Source organism: Alnus glutinosa, chromosome 3 (assembly GCF_958979055.1).
Source record: "Alnus glutinosa chromosome 3, dhAlnGlut1.1, whole genome shotgun sequence".
Taxonomy (NCBI): Eukaryota; Viridiplantae; Streptophyta; class Magnoliopsida; order Fagales; family Betulaceae; genus Alnus; species Alnus glutinosa.
This window is the reverse complement of record NC_084888.1, coordinates 34,389,771-34,410,714: the sequence shown is the minus strand read 5'-3', so window position 1 is coordinate 34,410,714 and position 20,944 is coordinate 34,389,771. Positions and strand designations below refer to the sequence as shown.

The 20,944-nt window shown below is 33.5% G+C and overlaps 2 protein-coding genes across 3 annotated transcripts; both read left to right on the top strand.

Moving 5' to 3' along the window:
• The first annotated feature begins 6,351 nt into the window (after positions 1-6,351).
• LOC133864651 (WAT1-related protein At2g39510-like) lies at positions 6,352-9,257 on the top strand. Its single transcript, XM_062301053.1, has 7 exons — positions 6,352-6,571; positions 6,680-6,742; positions 6,828-6,944; positions 7,098-7,332; positions 7,484-7,645; positions 8,663-8,814; positions 9,003-9,257. The coding sequence occupies exons 1-7, from the start codon at positions 6,372-6,374 to the stop codon at positions 9,145-9,147; spliced, it is 1,074 nt and encodes a 357-aa protein (XP_062157037.1). The 5' UTR covers positions 6,352-6,371; the 3' UTR covers positions 9,148-9,257.
• Positions 9,258-16,190: 6,933 nt separating this feature from the next.
• LOC133864732 (WAT1-related protein At2g39510-like) lies at positions 16,191-19,384 on the top strand. Of its 2 annotated transcripts, none has more exons than XM_062301140.1 (7): positions 16,191-16,350; positions 16,506-16,568; positions 16,654-16,770; positions 16,924-17,158; positions 17,310-17,471; positions 18,716-18,867; positions 19,056-19,384. In XM_062301140.1, the coding sequence occupies exons 1-7, from the start codon at positions 16,202-16,204 to the stop codon at positions 19,198-19,200; spliced, it is 1,023 nt and encodes a 340-aa protein (XP_062157124.1). In that variant the 5' UTR covers positions 16,191-16,201; the 3' UTR covers positions 19,201-19,384. The 2 variants fall into 2 exon arrangements, with proteins under 2 accessions (XP_062157124.1, XP_062157125.1); XM_062301141.1 differs by having other exon boundaries at positions 16,191-16,401.
• Positions 19,385-20,944: the final 1,560 nt, after the last annotated feature.

Genomic DNA, 20,944 nt, shown 5'->3' with positions numbered 1-20,944 from the left:
GGTTGTGGGGTTTGCCACATCCGTATAGGTGAAATGATGAGTTCACCGCCTCAGTACATAATACCGAGACCTCAGTGATATTAAACTAACTGAGTTTTCACAAATAACCAACTTTTTCTTTTTAGTCTCGCGTACACTATAACAGCTACCAATTTATAAAATTTTGTTTGAAAAACCCTCATAGTTGATATAGCAAACACTGGCTATCAGAAAACATTTAAACATACTATCTAGTTGGACTCATACGTAGAAGTTCCAATGACTTGTAATCAACTACGTATACACTCACCTACAATAATACTTTTATGTTGGTAGCTTAAATGCACTGAGAGATAACGTTACTAACTGTGATTTCACCGTGCCTCAGGGCATTACAACTTCATGTCTATGACACATAATTGTCCATGCGGTTACTAGAGTATAACTCTGATATCTAGGCACTTCTTACTGATGTACCACGACAATCCATCTACCTACTCCCAAGTCACACTGTTATCACAACCAATAGCGTCACAACCAAATACACCAAGCTTAAATCATGCCATCTTGCTCTTTAGTACTAGCTTATTATCATTTTCCAAATATGGTTAACACCGAATCGTAAGGCATTACAACTTCATGTCAAGGCACATAGTTGTCTATGCGGTTACTAGAGTAAAATTCTGATATCCAAGCACTTCTTATTGATGTGCCACGACAATCCATCTACCTACTCCTAGGACACTGTATTACTCATACCGAACCATGACAATACTCTTGTACCTCCAAGCTCAATGTTCTAAAATCATGCAACTGGACGATAGCAGTATACATAAGCTCTTTTGCCATTAAAACTCTTAGGCATACTAATACGTCTAGCATAGAAACTACAATATTCTATATCATGAAATCATCATATAATTTAAATTATGCTATATATGCTAATGTGCTGCTGTTAAACTGTTGAACTAAGCTGTTACTGGGCTACTGTTGGGTTACTGCTGGGTTACTGTATGCTTATGCTCTATAGTACATGCTCTATGCTCTTTGCTTGACTAGTAAATATTGTCTTGTTGTATCATGCTGATAAATCATATTTTTGTAAAACATTTTAATAATTCATCCAAAACATGCAACATACTATACTATACTCTGAAACTATCCTTGATATATTTGAACATACTCTAAAGTACTCAAATCAAACAAAACATATATATTTTGCAATTCTATAATGTATAAAAATAACAGTTTTTCAGTGAGTAAAATATCACCTGACTGTTTGCACACCAACACTAACAAGTCATAGGCTTAATCCACAAAGTGCCGCTGTACATAACATATTGCATCCATTTAGTTTCCATCCAATAATTACACTAATTTTCGCTTTGAATTGCTCACTGACTATTTTACCCATCAATTATCTAAACTCATACTTAGCAATATTCCTAGGCTTATAAATAAAACTCTCAATTTATATAAATTACCAACATTAAAACCTATCCCCACAAATGTTTATTTTTTTACAAAACCTATGATTGATTTGGGGTTAATCATCACTTTCACCACAATTAGCCCATAAATTAACAATCTAATTTTAAATAATTACAAACCTCAAATTAATTTAATCCATCAAATTAAGGTTTCTCCAAACTTAACCCTAATAACAATATTATTAACTCAATGGCCTTTACTAAGGGTTAACCTCATAAAATCCCACAAATATCAAATACCCAAAAATTAAGGTTTGAGGAAAAACTTACCCAAATTCACCAAACTTCAACCCGAAGTTTGGGTAGCCTCGAGTAAGCTCCAATAAGCTCAAATACCTAAAGAATATAGATGATTAAACTCATATTTAGGATTTTACCCAAAAATCACAAAATCATGAGTTTAGTGTTTTATCTTAAAACAATCGGTAGGAACGTAGATCCAAGTACAAGGATCACGTTCCCGAAAACAAATTGAAGATCCGACCGTTAGATCTTCGTAGATCGCAATTTTTGTATGAAAATGCTTAAGAGAACTCCCTCTCTATTCTCCCCTTTTTTCTTGTCGCAGAGAAGGAATGAGGCACTGCCTCATTCCTGTTTTCCTTAAATGAGGCGCATGTGCGCCTCACGTTATTCTTTTTTAAAAAAAAAAAGAAAACTGAAGGGCATTTGGCCCTTCAGTCAAATTGGTCGTACAGCCTTTCAAATGAAAGGCCGTGTGGCCCCATTATATATATATATATATATATATATATATTATATTTTTTAATTATTTAATTATTTTACTTCTTTTCTTTTATTATTTTATATATATATATATATATATATATATTTGTAATTCCTAATCCTTTTCAGAATTTAAAAATGTTTCCTTGCATTTTATTTTATTTTTTGGCTACCAATCTCAAATCTATAGAATCATTTTGTTTTATTTTAACACACCAAATAAACTTATTTTTATTTTTATCCTAATAAATCCATTAAATATTTTCTAGGACATTACACTAAGTGTATGTACTATATATAGCTATAAATCGTAACCCTAAGTGTATATACTATATATAGCCATAAACCTTAACCCTAAGTGTATGTACTATATAAGGGACTAAACCATAAGTATACTATTTATATATAGCACAGAACCCTAAAAATATTGCATTTACTATATATAGCCATAAACCCTAAGGGTGCAAACTCAAGTGTAAGTTTTCGCAAGTAATAAATTCTCGGTAAGTACGAGGTCGATCCACAGGGAATAGTAGATACTAAGTAAAATTTCTATTATTGTGCAAAAAAGTAAATTGAATGGATTTTTCCACTAAAAAGTGGAGCAATTGATAGATGATAAACTAAAATAAAATCAACTAAACTAAATTAATAAAAATTAAAATTAAAAGAAAACACTAAGGCTTCAAGGATCCACCTAGTACTTTATTACATATTCTTAAGACATATATTTTTAACTCAACTAGGTAAAGAATCAACTCTCCTAATCGAAAAATAAAACAATTAAGTGCAAAGTAAATATAAAATATATTAAACATGGGTTGATTGAGAATTTGATTTTATAAACATGACACAATAAATTAAACATTCAATATATTTTTGAATCATATTAAATCAAACAAAGTAAGCATTTGATATAAACAAAAATCATAATGAATCAAAATAAAGTTGTTTCATTAAATTACTCTCAAATAAAAATCATCCCCAAATTTAATCATTAATCTATGAAGAACGAATAACATAGTCTCAATAATACATAATAAAAATACTAGGCTTCACCCCTAACGTTAGCTAGAGATTTAACCACTTATGTTTATGAAAATAAAAAATAACAAACAACAAAACCAGTTAAGAGCATCCATAACTACCCCCTTCTCTATTTCTCCTCTCCTCTGGCTTCTCCTCTCGCTCCCCCCTTTTTAGCACAAGCAAAGCATGATATATATATAGACTAATTTGCTAGGTCTTTCGATGCCACACACATGCTTTCTTGATTCTTTCCTTGTTTAAGAATTATTGCAAGTTTGGCTCTTCATGGAAAACAAATCACGTATCTCAACAATTAATGCAGCGCATGACTTTTTCATGCCTCCATACATGTGTTGGTGAGTTATGCATGGAAAGAGCTGATTAGGTGCTGATCCTTTCATGGTAGGAAATATGTGTGAGTTAGGTCCCCATAAATCTGCTAAGTAAGGAAAGAAAATCAATTGCCTTGTTATGAAAAGATGTTTTTCTTATTTTCCATGTTTTGTTTTCTTCTACGTGGACCCCACGAATTTATTCTTTATTTCTTTGGTCGTCCACGCGTCTTTCTCCTTTTAGTCTTCTACAAAATAACAATTCATTACATTAATACCAATTTAAGCTCAACTTTAATAATTAAACAATATTCCCCAATTAAATATAAAATGCAAGAATTATGATAAAACGTAGTATGATAATGCTTATTTTAATAGAGAAAATATGCATTTTTAAGCTCTTATCACCCACGCCGCCTCCCACGCTCATGCCGCCCACTCCGTCTCTTTCTCTGTCTGTGTTCTCTCCGTCTTTCTCTGATTAGTTTCCCCACATTCACAATTGACTCACATATGATTCTCAGAGTCAACTTCAGGGTCCTCTCTCTGTGTCTATCTTGTTCCACCACAAAATGCTGATGGTCATGAAAATGGTGAAGATGGGTTCCATTGATGCCCAACTAGATTATTATTTGGGTTTTATTGGTGATAGTTGGATTTTTGTGTTTTTTTGTTTTCTTCTATTAATTCATTCTTCGGTCCTGATTATGGGAGGATCTGTTGTATAATCTAAAGGAAACAATTTTTTTTTGTATAATATAAAGGAAACAAAAATGCAAATATGCACACAAGGTGTATGATGAAATGGCTCAACCAATCTGCTGTTATTGTAGGCTCTGTTGTTAACACAAGTATGAGTTTTTGCCTCTGATTGTAGGTCAGTCAAACGAAGGTTTTGTGTGTGGGGAGTGTGCAATCATTTCAGTTGAAGCGAAACAAATTCAAGAGGTAAGGGATGACGCAGAAAAAGGAAAGACGTTATGAATACAGAAAAGGCGTGGTGATTGTGGAATTAGAAAGGAGGAGGAAAAGGTGATGAAGACAAAGCTTAATCCGGTCAAACAGGACTGGAAAAATCTGTTTAAGAAGGAGAGGGAACAGGGGCGATTGCAACTCTTTGGGGCGGATGGGCGGACGTGATTTGGGCGGTCGTTTTTTTTTTTGGAACGTAGGGTACTTCAGAATGGGAGTTAATTTGTGAGAGAGGATCAGATACTTCACCAAAATTTCATTTTTTATGCTTTTAGTCGACGTGTCAAGTGATTATTGGTGGGCATAAACCCACTCTTTTTTGTCATTACCGTATAAAAAGGGCTCTCATTACTTTATAATTATGTTATTTTAAGGTGGAGGCAGGAGCGACATAATGTAAATTTGAGGAGTACTATTTTCGACAACAAACATATATAGTGATGACTCGTGTCAGGAATTTGGTTGTTCACTAATCAATTAAACCTACGCATACACGTACGCACACGCGCATGGAAAACATGGTTTTCTTAAAGGAAACATTATTAAAAAAATAAACTTATAATTCCGTTAATGCAAATCCCACCGGCCCGCATTTTGGACATGTTTCCTTGGTGGGCTGACTCTCTCTCTGGCCTCCTTCGTCAGCAATGATATAATATATAGTGCTTAATATATTGTATTTCGAAAATATTGCTGGTGTTCTATTTCAATTTACTCATCATGGGGTCCCAGACTCTAAAAGGAAGACTAGTGTTGAGGGTACGGAGACACATTTTAATGAGGGGGCTAAATAATTTTTTTTATTTTTTATTTTTTTAAGTAGGAGTTAAAAGTATATATATATATAAAGCCTAACCCAGATTTTATATTTTTATTATTCTCCTCAAATTAAAAATCAATAAGAAAAATTGAAAAGAATTTTTTTTTTTTTTAAAAAAAAATAGAGACAACTGCTAAAAAAAAAAAGTCTCAATTTCTGTACTAAAATTGAGAAATATTTTTAGTTGGATGAATTGTGTGATTCTCGGCGTTCTCGCAATGCTTTACCTGGATAACATGGATCTTAAAGCTAACATTTTCTTGTTCCTTTTGTTAAAACATCCCACTATAACTAACACCATAGCTAACATTTTCTTGTTCCTTTTGTTAAAACATCCCACTATAACTAACACCATATAGCCCACTAACTGTTATACAAACATACTATATTCTACACAAAACACATTCTGTTAAACATAACACAAAACAAATGAAATGAATATCCATTTTACGTTATCTTTGTCAAGCATCTTTAGAAAACCGAGTTTTGCCAAGCATGTGACTTTTTGAGTCCACACCTGCCCTCTTTCAATGCACTGCTTTATTAAACTCCTTTTATTTAATTTGAACAAAACCTCTACAACTTGGCAAAGCTAGCTTCTAAATTTCATTGTTACCTTTTTCAGATATGTCCCTTGCTACCTACGAAATACTAAAGGAGAAAGTTTTGATAATGAAACTATCATTCCAGATGAGATGAAACCAGTTAAAAAAATGATAAAAGCGAAGGGCAAAAAAGTTTCTTCCAATAGGCTAATAGGCCAAAAAATAAATAAACAAATAAAAAACCGTATAAATTTTATTTTTTTTACCTTAATTTTTTCTTTCTTTCTTAGGGGGGGGGGGGGCAAAGCCTATTACCCCCCGTCCCAGGTAGAGACTAAGAAAACGAACCAAAAAATAAGAAAACGAACCAAAAAAGAAAAAAGAGAGAAAAAAAGAAAAAAAGAAACTCATCTATATAAAGTTCAGAGGCGCGCTGTTCGCATGCAATTGAGAGAAAGGAGCTAGAATCAAACGTAACATGTCTATGGAGTCCGTGGCTCAATTGTATAACCGGGTGAAGCCATTTTTTGTAGTCATTGTTTTGCAGATTGCTTCCGCAGGGATGACCATAATTTGTAAATTTACTCTGGACCAGGGGATGAGCCAACATGTATTGATAGTCTACCGGTATGCTGTTGCCACTGCTGTCATTGCTCCTTTCGCTCTTGTCTTTGATAGGTCTCTCTCTCTCTCTCTCTCTCTCCCCTTCTTATTGTTTATACGTGCATGTGTCATGAGTTCTTGGCTTTGATCGATGTTAAACGTTGATTTACTACTCTTTAACAGGAAAATAAGGCCAAAGTTGACCTTCTCTCTCTTTGCTAAGATTGTGTTGCTCGGCTTATTGGAGTAAGAATCTTCACCATTAAGCAAACAGCTTTTCGTCTTAAGCTTCAAACAAACATTTAATTAGCTTTTATTTTCTCCTATTCAGGCCTGTAATTGACCAGAACTTGTACTATACTGGGATGAAGTATACAACGGCAACTTTTACAGCTGCCTTGTGCAATGTTCTTCCTGCCATGGCATTTTTAATGGCTTGGATTTGTAGGTAACTCAATAGTTATTGCTTGCGTACATGTATATATGCTTAATATATTACAAAAAAAGACAATTTATTGATGTTTTTGTTAGTGTCGTTTTACTGTTGAAACGATGTCACAATGTGGGGTGCTTCAGATTTGATTTGTGAGTGCTTTTGTAGGCTTGAGAAGGTGTCTAGAAGAATACATAGCCAGGCAAAGGTACTGGGGACTATAGTCGCGCTAGGGGGAGCAATGGTTATGACTCTTGTTAAAGGAGCCATGTTGAATTTGCCATGGACGAATGGGAATGGCCAACAGGAATCTAGGGGTCCAGCAAATCAGCAAGATCCCATCAAGGGTGCTCTCATGATCTTAGCAGGTTGTGTTTGCTGGTCTGCTTTCATCATTCTTCAAGTAAGTGCACTCGAATAAGCATTCAATTTTGTGAATGACGTGACAACGTATTTGTTACGTGGCATCATTTTTACGGATATAACGATAACATTAAATCATTTCGTTGTAAATTATGCACGTTGGTTAATAAGACGTAGATGCTCTTTTGTAGGCAATTACGCTGAAATCATACCCTGCAGAGCTTTCTCTAACTCTTTGGATATGCTTGATGGGCACAGTCCAAAACAGTATACTGGCACTTGTCATGGAATGGGGCAACCCGAAGGCCTGGGCGATACACTTGGATGCCATGCTCTTAGCTGCTGTATACGGTGTAAGGATTTCGAAATTTAGTTGTACTTTCTTTTTTGTTTTTTGTTTTTTTTTTTTTGTATAAAACTATACAGGCCGATTTTGCACGTTTATGAAGTTACTTTCTGCAAACTCGAAGAAGGGTATTGGAGGTTGCAGAGGTCCTACGATCCCCTCGTGAAGGCCGTCTATGCGACCTATGAGAGGAGTGGGTCGCAAGGCCTTCACGATTGATCATCACAAAGGTGTACATACCGGACAATCTAAGTAATATTAATTATGCTGATAAATTAGTAAAGTTCACAAGAATTATGACGATAAATTTTAAGGTTAAATATAAAATTGGTCCTTGTGTTTTTAGTGTATATTGAATCAGTTCTCGGGTTTTCAAAAGTGATAAAAGTAATTTTTGAGCTTTTTCACAGTATAAAACCAATTATTCTGTCATAGTGTCTACTTATGTTAGTGGACCATTTGCCACAAGTATAAAAAAAAAAAAACAAAGTGGTTCAATCCTATTTCGCCACGTGTATTATCTCCACATAAGCAAGAGAATCAGTTCTTGTGTTTTCGGTGTATATTGAATCCGTTTTTAGGTTTTCAAAGGTGATAAAATTAATCTTTGGGCTTTCTCATAATATAAAATCAATCATTCTGTTTACTTATCTTAGTTGTTGGCCATTTGCCATGTGTAAAAAAATAAAAAATAAAAAAAAAAAATAATAAACCTAGTGGTCCAATCCTATTTCGCCACGTTTATAATCTCCACATAAGCAAGAGAAGAGTTCTTGGGGATCCAAAGCTGCGCGCCTCAAAGATGACCTTTTCCAGCAAGCAAAACAAGTACAATAGCTCTCTTACTGGGCTCCTGTAGTCACTTTCAAATTGATAATGGTGACTTTCAAGATAGTAGTATAATTTTAATACTAATTAATTAATTAAGTATATTAATTAACACTATAATTAAGCATGTTGTGGGGCTATATAACTAGTCTTAGAATTACATTAGAAACTCAAAAGTGAAGTTTTATATGTGCAGGGCGTAATATCTACAGGGATAACTTATTACCTTCAAGGAGTGATAATGAAGGATAGGGGACCTGTTTTCGTTACTGCTTTTAGACCCCTAACCATGATTCTGGTTGCAATCATGGCCTCCTTCATGCTCAACGAGAACATGTACTTGGGAATGTGCGCATTCAACCTAGCTTCAATTCTCTCTACAACTTCTACACCCACAGATAATTTAATTTTCTTAACAATATAATTAATATTTATTTCTTTGAATTATATATCTTGCTCATTCTTTTTCTTAATTAAAGGAAAATTGTAAGAAAAAGTTTTGGAGTCATGGGAATAACTGAAGTATATATTATCAGGGTTATTGGAGCGGTTATCATTGTAGTTGGCCTATATCTGGTTTTGTGGGGCAAGAGCAAGGATGATCAGTACCTTACCAAATCCAACAGCGATGAGGTTCTACCAAGTGCCCATACTTTATCTCCTATGAATGAGAGCGCATAACAGCAGCCCTTCCCTCCATGTTTTATGCTGACACAGATACCAATGTTTTGTGTGAAAGATTACCAGCTTTAAGTTTTCGATCTCACTTTCTTTCTTTGTATTTACGTGTATCGATCACAATATGTAAAAACTTTCCTCGTGTTTCTTTAGTTTCTGCACTCATTGTAAAGAGTTCTTAGCTCCTATGGTTATAAATATAAGAACAACTACTCTGTTCTTGGTCAAGCAACCAAAGCAGAACTTCTCAGCATCTTTCATGCTTGTTTCTTACACAAAATTATGTGGCGCAGCATAGTATCTTGTGTCATATCTAACGCAATGGAAGGTATAAGGATATGAGCTAAGTAACACTAACTTCACCACCAGTGACGGTGGTTTAGTGGTCTCAAGAAAATTTTCATGAGGTTTGATAAGCATTAGGGAGTGAGTTTGAATCTCGTAATAGAAATCATTTATCTTGATTAATGTTAGTTATCTTGGGTTCCGTTGATGCTCTGGTGAGGCTGGGTCAAGCTATATGACTCAATTGGTCTTAAGGGAATGCATGCGGTTCTTCGCCGTCTAAGCCCCTCTTGAGCAATTCTCAGCGAGTAGGTACTACTATGGCAACGCTCAAGTAGAGTAGCCACAATTGGTCATGCCCTTATGCCATTTTGTGATTTTTTTTTTTTAATTTTAAAAAAGTAACATTAACTTAAGAAAATCAGGATCAACTATATATATAACTTAGGAATTCTCTTGAAAAAATTTTATTGGAAAGGCAATTGATAATTGATAACTGATCATAGTAAGAAGTCAAAAACATAGCAAAATAACAAAATATGCCAAGAATACTCTTCAAACCTCACAAAAACATAGCAAAATTCGAGTGAAAAAAAACCTAGCCACAATCTGTCTACCGCATCCTTTTGAAAAATCAATTTAAATAATTAACTTTGTGCAAATTGCATTTTGACAGATCATATTTGACGTGCTACCACAATAGAAATCATGTGCAATTAATATTCGCCTTTTTTATAAACAGGATATTTTAGTCATTTTTGCTTCTTCCGTTATAATTTAATAAAAAATCGTAACGAATGTGGTAAGTGAAAGTGATTGATACATCGACGCTCACATCGCAAACATTTAAACTTAATTTGAAAAGACATTGCAAAAACATAACAAATTGAAGGGTTTAGTGAGTTCTCCTTCTTCTTTTTTCTTTCTTTTTTTTTTAATTATTTTTTTATTTTGTATCATAAAAATCCAACTAGTTCTGACTGTGACACCCAAAAATTCTTTATCAAGTGGAAAATCTGAGTTGGTCGTGTCATGGGTTCAAATAGGCACTAAAAAAACCAATATCACCCATCAGGCATCAACTAGGGGAAGAGGGAAGGGTCGAGAGGAAACAAATTAACGACAAACTTATCAAAAAAATCTTAGTAGCCAAAACTCAAAAGCCACGTGTCAAGACAATTACAACCACTTTTCTTTTTTTCTTTTTTTCTTTTTTTAAATCACACCTACCGTATGTTTCATGCATCGATTTTAAAATATAATTACTTGTCAAAGAAAATTAAATAAATTGACGGAAGGCGTGAAAACATTAATTATAAGTTATATTTATATGTTTTAAACAACAAATAAATTTATTTTTATTTATTTCATTAATTAATTATTGTTCAACTCCGGTCTTTAAATTTTGCTCATGTTGAAGTAGCTAGTACTTGGTGATGTATTACTAAAGAGCAAGCTAAGGAAGCAATATTTTAATAAATATAGAATAAATGAAGTGCATTGTTCCTCGAATTGAAATATGAAATAGTTTTTTGGTGATCAAACAGAAACAGGTGTACAATTTTTTATTTTTATTTTTATTGTGGAGACGGACTTGCATAAATACAAAAGTATATAGATATTTAAAATCTTCATAGATTTGTGTTTGCACATATTGTTATTAAATAAAAGCATTGTAGTCTTATATTTAATCTCATGGCATCACAAACATACAGTGGTATAAATAACTAGCAAACTAGCTTATCTAAAAAATAAAAAAAAAAAATCTAGCAAAATAATCACTCAAAAAATTGATTATTGATTAGAAATCACTTAGAATAACCACTAAAAAAATCAAACCATTTAATTTTTTCGCATCTTCAGAGTCTTAAACCAAATTGAGTTTCTAGTTAGAAGCCAACTAGAATATGGAAGGAAATTAAATGAATGGGGTATTTTAGATTTTGTGTTAAAAGATGGGGCAAAACTAAAAAAAAATAAGTTAAAAGAGGACACAAATATTATTTTAAGGGGACAAAAATATAATTTTGGGAGGAAAAAATTAATTTTTTGGTATATTTAAGGTTATTTTTAAAAAATTTGGGGGGACATTCGTCCTCCCCCAACCCAACACGTGGGTCCGCCCATGCGTGCAAATATTTGAGGATCGATACTCAACAAATTAATTAAATTCAGCAAGCTTTGAAAATATTAATGAAGAATTAATGCATGTCTTTATAATCAACTGCAATTACATAATTAATAATTAATAATTATAAAGACATTAATTCAGAATGGATCGATGAATGGATAGCCAGCATATGCCTTGACGCACGTTGCTTCTGCCTACGTGCTACCTATGACGTCTTATATATTTTTAAGAGTAATAATTCACTACCACCTTTTAACACAACTTTTCACTACATTGTTTATGTAGTAAGGTGGTCCCCTACTACTTTTTAAGTTTTAAAAATAAAATAAGGTGGGGAACCACCTTGCCACATAAACAAGGTGGTGAAAAGTTGTATTAAAAGGTGTTAGTGAATCGTTACTCTATTTTTAATTTCAGTTTACCGCATATTTCATGCAACGATTTTAGAATATGAGAGCTTGTTAAGGAAAATTAAATAATTGACGGGAGGCATGAAAAAATTAATTATAAGTTACACGAGAGACTTGAAAAGGAGAATTAAAGAAAAAGCAACCTCATTTGTTTGACACTTGGCATTATTTTTCACGGAAAACTTGAAAATGAACCTTTTACTCTGCTCTTTGGTATCACCGACATAGACCTAGCTGGTCACTAGTCAAACGGATGAAAAAAAAAAATAATTCCAGAGTTTAATCCTCCGTTCGAATTTATGATTTTTTTTTTTCTTAAAAAAAAAATCAATGTTTTATTTTAAAAAAAGTTTTTTTAAAAAAAAAAAATCAAAGATTCATATATGAGTATTTTTACAAATTCAGTTAAATTCTTACCAACACCTAAATTGTAGAATTTTTTATTTTTTCTAAAAGGAATATATAGAAGTATTTTAAGAATTTTGATATGATTTAACGAAAACTTCTAATGGAGGGTTGAAATTAAAAAAAGAAATTGGAAGTGTTCATTTTTTTAAAAAGAAATTCAAAGATTCAGGCATGGATAATTTTACAAATTTCGTTAAATTCTAATCAACACTTAAATCGTAGAATTTTTTTTTCCTAAAAAAAAAAATATTTTAAGAATTTTGACATGATTTAATTGAAAACTATAAATAGATTGAACACGCACCACGTCAACTGAATACACTAAAATAATACAAAATAATATTTCTCACTTAAAAAATTTGCATTATTGTAATTGGTGGTCGTGTTTACCAACAAAAAGGGCATTAATAGTGGTATAAGGTTTGGTGGTGAGAGTCACTTTCACAAATAGTAGCATAAGAAATGTCAAACATGTTAGTGTATGGCCTAAAAAAAATATTAGTAATTCTTTGTTTTCATTAATTAATATAATCATAATAAATGAAGAGTTTCCCATCCACTACCTACCACCTAGGAGCATATAAAAGATCTTGGGGATCGATGGCCGACAAATTGGCATTAATTTAAGCTTAATTTGTTGACTTTCAAGCATTTATAAGCCTTAAATCAAACCCAAAATCATTAAATAAATCTCACAAAATATGTATTTGCTTGTGTAAGTAGGGAATTAATTGAATTAGTTAAGGGGGTTAATTGTTGTTTCCCACGAGTATTGTTGATTGAGCAGTCGTGCAAAGCTTGGTCCATATAACCTAGCAAGGCCAACAAAATAGACATATGTCCGATTGAAGCCTCACCTGTCATACTAAATCATAAAATCATGAGTTTAGTGTTTTACCTTAAAACAATAGGTGGGAACGTAAATCCAAGTACAAGGATCACGTTGCCGAAAAAAGATTGAAGATCCAACCGTTAGATCTTCGTAGATCGCAATTTTTGTATGAAAATACTTAAGAGAACTCCCTCCTTGTTCTCTCCTTTTTTTCTTGCCTCAAAGTGAGGCGCATGTGCGCCTCACGTTATTCTTTTTTTTTAAAACTGTAGGGCATTCGGCCCTTAAGTCATGAAATGGCCGAATGTCCATTTCATTTAATTGGCCATGCGGCCCCATTTTATATATATATATATATATATATATATATATATATATATATATATATATTATATTTTTTTAATTATTTAATTATTTTACTTCTTTTCTTTTTTTTTTCTTTTTTTTGTAATTCCTAATCCTTTTCGGACTTTAAAAATGTTTCCTTGCATTTTATTTTATTTTTTGGCTACCAATCTCAAATCTATAGAATCATTTTGTTTTATTTTAACACACCAAATAAACTTATTTTTATTTTTATCCTAATAAATTTATTAAATATTTTTTAGGACATTACACTAAGTGTATGTACTATATATAGCTATAAATCCTAACCCTAAGTGTATATACTCAGGGGCGGTCCTACATTAGGGCTAGGGGGCCCTGGCCCCCCCAAGCCCCAAAATTTTCCCCTAAAATATTTTTTTTTTCACAAAAAAAAAATTAAAAATTAAAAATTTTACCCCTTAATTTTTTAATTTTTTTAGTTTTGTCCCCTCAAATTTTTTTTTTTTCGATTTGGCCCCTCTATTTTTACAAGCCTGGGTCCGCCACTGTATATACTATATATAGCCATAAACTTTAATCCTAAGCGTATGTACTATATAAGGGACTAAACTTTAAATATATAGTTATGTTCTTTTAAGGTGGAGGCAGGAGCGACATAATGTAAATTTGGTTCTTCACTAATAAATTAAACCTACGCACACGCGCATGGAAAACGTGGTTTTCTTGAAGGAAACAGTATTAAAAAAATAAACTTATAATTCCGTTAAAGCAAATCCCACCGGCCCGCATTTTGGCCATGTTTCCTTGGTGGGCTGACTCTCTGTCTGGCCTCCTTCGTCAGCAATAATATAATATATAGTGCTTAATATATTGTATTTCGAAAATATTGCTGGTGTTCTATTTCAATTTACTCATCATGGGTCCCAGACTCTAAAAGGAAGACTGTTGAGACCAGGTACGGAGACACACATTTGAATGAGGGGGCCAAATAAATTTTTTATTTATTTATTTAAGTAGGGGTTAAAGTATATATATATATATATATATGGATAATTGAACCGTTGGTCTATGTGGTATGTCATAATTATTTTTCACTTCCTATGGTTTAAAAAGTTCATGAGAAGTCCTTGTGGTTAGCAATAATTACAAATCGATCCCTATAGTCAAATTCTGTTAAAAATTTTAATAGATTACGTCAAATGTCATGTCAGCGCCACGTGTCACCAATAAGATGGCGACACGTGTCCATTTTAATAAAAAAAATAAATTTATTAAAAAATAAATAAATAAACTTATTTTTTTAAAAAAAAAAAACAAAAAAAGAAAACAAGAAAAAAAGAAAAAAAGAAAAAAGGAGGCAAGCAGTGGCCGGGCGCCACCCCCGGCCACCTCTGGGGGTGGCTGCGTGCCACCCCTTGCCCCCCCCCCCCTTTTTTTTTTGTTTTTTTTTTTTTAAAAAAATAAGTTTATTTATTTATTTTTTAATAAATTTATTTTTTTTTATTAAAATGGACACGTGTCGCCATCTTATTGGAGACACATGGCAATGACGTGGCATTTGACGGAATCTGTTAAATTTTTTAACAGAATTTGACTGTAGGGATCTATTTGTAATTATTGCTAACCACAAGGACCTCTCATGAACTTTTTAAACCATAGGGAATGAAAAATAATTATAGTATACCACATGGACCAACGGTGCAATTATCCCTATATATAAAGCCTAACCCATATTTTATATTTTTATTATTCTCTTCAAATTAAAAATCAATAAGCAAAATTGAAAAGAAATTTTTTTTAAAAAAAAAAATAGAGACAACTGCTAAAAAAAAAAGTTTCAATTTCTGTACTAAAACTGAGAAATTTCAGGTGGATGAATTGTGTGATTCTCGACGTTCTCGCAATACTTTACCTGGATAACATGGATCTTAAAGATAACATTTTCTTGTTCCTTTTGTTAAAACATCTCACTATAACTAACACCATAGCCCACTAACTGCTATATAAAACATATTATATTATACACAAAACATATTCTGCTAAACATAACACAAAACAAATGAAATGCATATCTTCTAAACTTTTCTAATGCTATCTAACTATATTGAAATGAATATCCATTTTACGTTATCTTTGTCATGCATCTTTAGAAAATCAAGTTTTGCCAAACATGTGACTTTTCGAGTCCACACCTGCCCTCTTTCAATGCACCGCTTTATTAAACTCCTTTCATTTACTTTGAACAAAACCTCTGCAACTTGGCAAAGCTAGCTTCTAAATTTCATTGTTACCTTTTTAAAATATGTCCCTTGCTACCCACGAAATACTAAAGGAAGAAGTTTTGATAATGAAGCTATCGTTCCAGATGAGATGAAACTAGTTAAAAAAATTATAAAAGCGAAGGGCAAAAAGGTTTTTTGCTATGGGCTAATAGGCAAAAAAAAAAAAAAAAAAAAAAAAAAAAAACATTATAAATTTTTTTTTTTAATTTTTTTTTTCTTTCTTAAGAGTTGGGGGGGGGGGGGGGGGGGCATAGCCTATTACCCCCCCGGTTGAGACTGAGAAAATGAACCAAAAAAGAAAAAAAAGAAACTCATCTATATAAAGTTCAGAAGCGCGCTGTGCGCATGCAATTGAGAGAAAGGAGCTAGAATCAAACGTAACATGTCTATGGAGTCCGTGGCTCAATTGTATAACTGGGTGAAGCCATTTTTTGTAGTCATTGTTTTGCAGATTGGTTCCGCAGGGATGACCATAATTTGTAAGTTTACTCTGGACCAGGGGATGAGCCAACATGTATTGATAGTCTACCGGTATGCTGTTGCCACTGCTGTCATTGCTCCTTTCGCTCATGTCTTTGATAGGTCTCTCTCTCTCTCTCTCTCCCCTTCTTATTGTTTATACGTGCATGTGTCATGAGTTCTTGGCTTTGATCGATGTTATACGTTGATTTACTACTCTTTAACAGGAAAATAAGGCCAAAGTTGACCTTCTCTCTCTTTGCTAAGATTGTGTTGCTCAGCTTATTGGAGTAAGAATCTTCACCATTAAGCAAACAGCTTTTCGTCTTAAGCTTCAAACAAACATTTAATTAGCTTTTATTTTCTCCTATTCAGGCCTGTAATTGACCAGAACTTGTACTATACTGGGATGACGTATACAACAGCAACTTTTACAGCTGCCTTGTGCAATGTTCTTCCAGCCATGGCATTTTTAATGGCTTGGATTTGTAGGTAACTCAGTAGTTATTGCTTGCGTACATGTATATATGCTTAATATATTACAAAAAAAGACAATTTATTGATGTTTTTGTTAGTGTCGTTTTACTGTTGAAACGATGTCACATTGTGGGGTGCTTCAGATTTAATTTGTGAGTGCTTTTGTAGGCTTGAGAAGGTGTCTAGAAGACTACATAGCCAGGCAAAGGTACTGGGGACTATAGTCGCGCTAGGGGGAGCAATGGTTATGACTCTTGTTAAAGGAGCCATGTTGAATTTGCCATGGACAAATGGGAATGGCCAACAGGAATCTAGGGGTCCAGCAAATCAGCAAGATCCCATCAAGGGTGCTCTCATGATCTTAGCAGGTTGTGTTTGCTGGTCTGCTTTCATCATTCTTCAAGTAAGTGCACTCGAATAAGCATTCAATTTTTTGAATGACGTGACAACGTATTTGTTACGTGGCATCATTTTTACGGATATAACGATAACATTAAATCATTTCGTTCTAAATTATGCACCTTGGTTAATAAGACGTAGATGCTCCTTTGTAGGCAATTACGCTGAAATCATACCCTGCAGAGCTTTCCCTAACTCTTTGGATATGCTTGATGGGCACAGTCCAAAACAGTATACTGGCACTTGTCATGGAATGGGGCAACCCGAAGGCCTGGGCGATACACTTGGATGCCATGCTCTTAGCTGCTGTATACGGTGTAAGGATTTCGAAATTTAGTTGTACTTTCTTTTTTGTTTTGTTTTGTTTTTTTGGTATAAAACTATACAGGCCGGTTTTGCACGTTTATGAAGTTAGTTTCTGCAAACTCCAAGAAGGGTATTGGAGGTTGCAGAGGTCCTACGATCCCCTCGTGAAGGCCGTCTATGCGACCTATGAGAGGAGTGGGTCGCAAGGCCTTCACGATTGATCATCGCAAAGGTGTACATACCGGACAATTTAAGTAATATTAATTATGATGATAAATTAGTAAAGTTCACAAGAATTATGACGATAAATTTTAAGGTTAAATATAAAATTGGTCCTTGTGTTTTTAGTGTATATTGAATCAGTTCTCGGGTTTTCAAAAGTGATAAAATTAATTTTTGAGCTTTCTCATAATATAAAATCAATCATTTTGTCTACTTATGTTAGTGGGCCATTTGCCACGAGTGAAAAAAAAAAGAAAAAAAAAAGAAAAAAAAAAGAAGCCAAGTGGTCCAATGCTATTTCGCCACGTGTATAATCTCCACATAAGCAAGAGAATTAGTTCTTCTGTTTTTGGTGAATATTGAATAAGTTCTTAGGTTTTCAAAAGTGATAAAATTAATCTTTGAACTTTCTCACAGTATAAAATCAATCATTCTGTTACAATGTCTACTTATGTTAGTGGGCCATTTGCCACAAGTTAAAAAAAAAAAAAAAAGCAAAGCAAAGTGGTTCAATCCTATTTCGCCACATGTATTATCTCCACATAAGTAAGAGAATCACTTCTTGTGTTTTTGGTGTATATTGAATCCGTTCTTAGGTTTTCAAAAGTAATAAAATTAATCTTTGGGCTTTCTCGATCATAGTATAAAATCAATCATTCTGTCTACTTATCTTAGTTGTTGGCCATTTGCCACGTGTAAAAAAACAAATAAAAAAAAAAAACCTAGTGGTCCAATCCTATTTCGCCACGTTTATAATCTCCACATAAGCAAGAGAAGAGTTCTTGGGGATCCAAAGCTGCGTGCCTCAAAGAAGACCTTTTCCAGCAAGCAAAACAAGTACAATAGCTCTCTTACTGGGCTCCTGTAGTCACTTTCAAATTGATACTGGTGACTTTCAAGATAGTAGTATAATTTTAATACTAATTAATTAATTAAGTATATTAATTAACACTATAATTAAGCATGTTGTGGGGCTATATAACTAGTCTTAGAATTACATTAGAAACTCAAAAGTGAAGTTTTATATGTGCAGGGCGTAATATCTACAGGGATAACTTATTACCTTCAAGGAGTGATAATGAAGGATAGGGGACCTGTTTTCGTTACTGCTTTTAGACCCCTAACCATGATTCTGGTTGCAATCATGGCCTCCTTCATGCTCAACGAGAACATGTACTTGGGAATGTGCGCATTCAACCTAGCTTCAATTCTCTCTACAACTTCTACACCCACAGATAATTTAATTTTCTTAACAATATAATTAATATTTATTTCTTTGAATTATATATCTTGATCATTCTTTTTCTTAATTAAAGGAAAATTGTAAGAAAAAGTTTTGGAGTCATGAGAATAACTGAAGTATATATTATCAGGGTTATTGGAGCGGTTATCATTGTAGTTGGCCTATATCTGGTTTTGTGGGGCAAGAGCAAGGATGATCAGTACCTTACCAAGTCCAACAGCGATGAGGTTCTACCAAGTGCCCATACTTTGTCTCCTATGAATGAGAGAGCATAACAGCAGCCCTTCCCTCCATGTTTCATGCTGACACAGATACCCATGTTTTGTGTGAAAGATTACCAGCTTTAAGTTTTCGATCTCACTTTCTTTCTTTGTATTTACGTGTATCGATCACAATATGTAAAAACTTTAATTTCCTCTTGTGTTTCTTTAGTTTCTGCACTCATTGTAAAGAGTTCTTAGCTCCTATGGTTATAAATATAAGAACAACTACTCTGTTCTTGGTCAAGCAACCAAAACAGAACTTCTCAACATCTTTCATGCTTGTTTCTTACACAAAATTATGTGGCGCAGCATAGTATCTTGTGTCATATCTAACGCAATGGAAGGTATATATAAGGATATGAGCTAAGTAACACTAACTTCACCACCAGTGACAGTGGTTCGGTGGTCTCAAAAAAAATTTCATGAGGTTTGATAAGCATTAGGGAGTGAGTTTGAATCTCACAATAGAAATCATTTATCTTGATTAATGTTAGTTATCTTGGGTTCTATTGATGCTCTGGTGAGGTTGGGTCAAGCTATATGACTCAAATGGCCTTAAGGGAATGCATGCGATTCTTCGCCGTCTAAGCCCCTCCTGAGCAATTCTCAGCGAGTAGATACTACTATGGCAACGCCCAAGTAGAATAGCCACAATTGGTCGCGCCCTTACGCTATTTTGTGAATTTTATTTTTATTATTTTTATTATTTTTTTAATTTTAAAAAAGTAACATTAACTTAACAAAATCTGGATCAACTATATATATAACTTAGGAATTCTCTTGAAAAAAATTTATTGGAAAGGCAATTGATAATTGATAACTTATAGTAAGAAGTCAAAAACTGAAAAACATACCTTTATGTAGGCTGCAGCTTTGCTAAAAACTCTAACCCGAATAACAAAATATGACAAGAATACTCTTCAAACCTCACAAAAACTTAGCAAAATTCGAGGGAAAAAAACCCTAGCCACAATCTGTCCACCGCATCCTTTTGAAAAATCAATTTAAAAAATTAACTTTGTGCAAATTGCATTTTGACAGATCATATTTGACGTGCTGCCACAATAGATCCCTTCAGGAATCTCACATAGCTGGTGTAGCTTGAAGAGTAGTTTATTACGGGGATCCTGTGATGTGAATCAACTAGTAACAAAACTAAGGAAACAATATATTGACTCCTTCAAGAAAGTTGTGACTTTCGATAGCTATTTCGAGGGAGTGTTGACCTTAAAAGTACAATAAACTATATTATAAAAAACAATACCCAACTTAGTTTATTTCATCAATAACCATCTTTTAAATAATACAAGTGACCCGACGTAGATAACTGTTTAATATATAACTCCAAAATTTATGATTACATCATTTTGCCGATGTTATGTATGAGGTAAAAGTAATACTGTCACAATCATTGCCCATGAATAAGGATTTTTTGCAATTGATTGTCCGAAAGGCACGCAATCTAGGCAGTCGTCACAAAGAGAGCAATTTAGGCCTACTTGCCCTCTATGCTTTTGTTGCAATTCGAATAGCTAATTACAGGAGATCGATCTTGATCCTGGTCCATATATGTCACATGATTTATCTCCCATATGTGGCAATGTTATCCTGCCATACGACACATCATTTATCTTAGTTTCTGAGTATCCATTCTCTCAAGTAATCCATCGATCTACATTGGGAATTACTTCATTTTCTCCAATTCCAGCTGCAGTACGTAGTTGGGTGGTCCTTTTGACACTCCAGACGTTTCTTC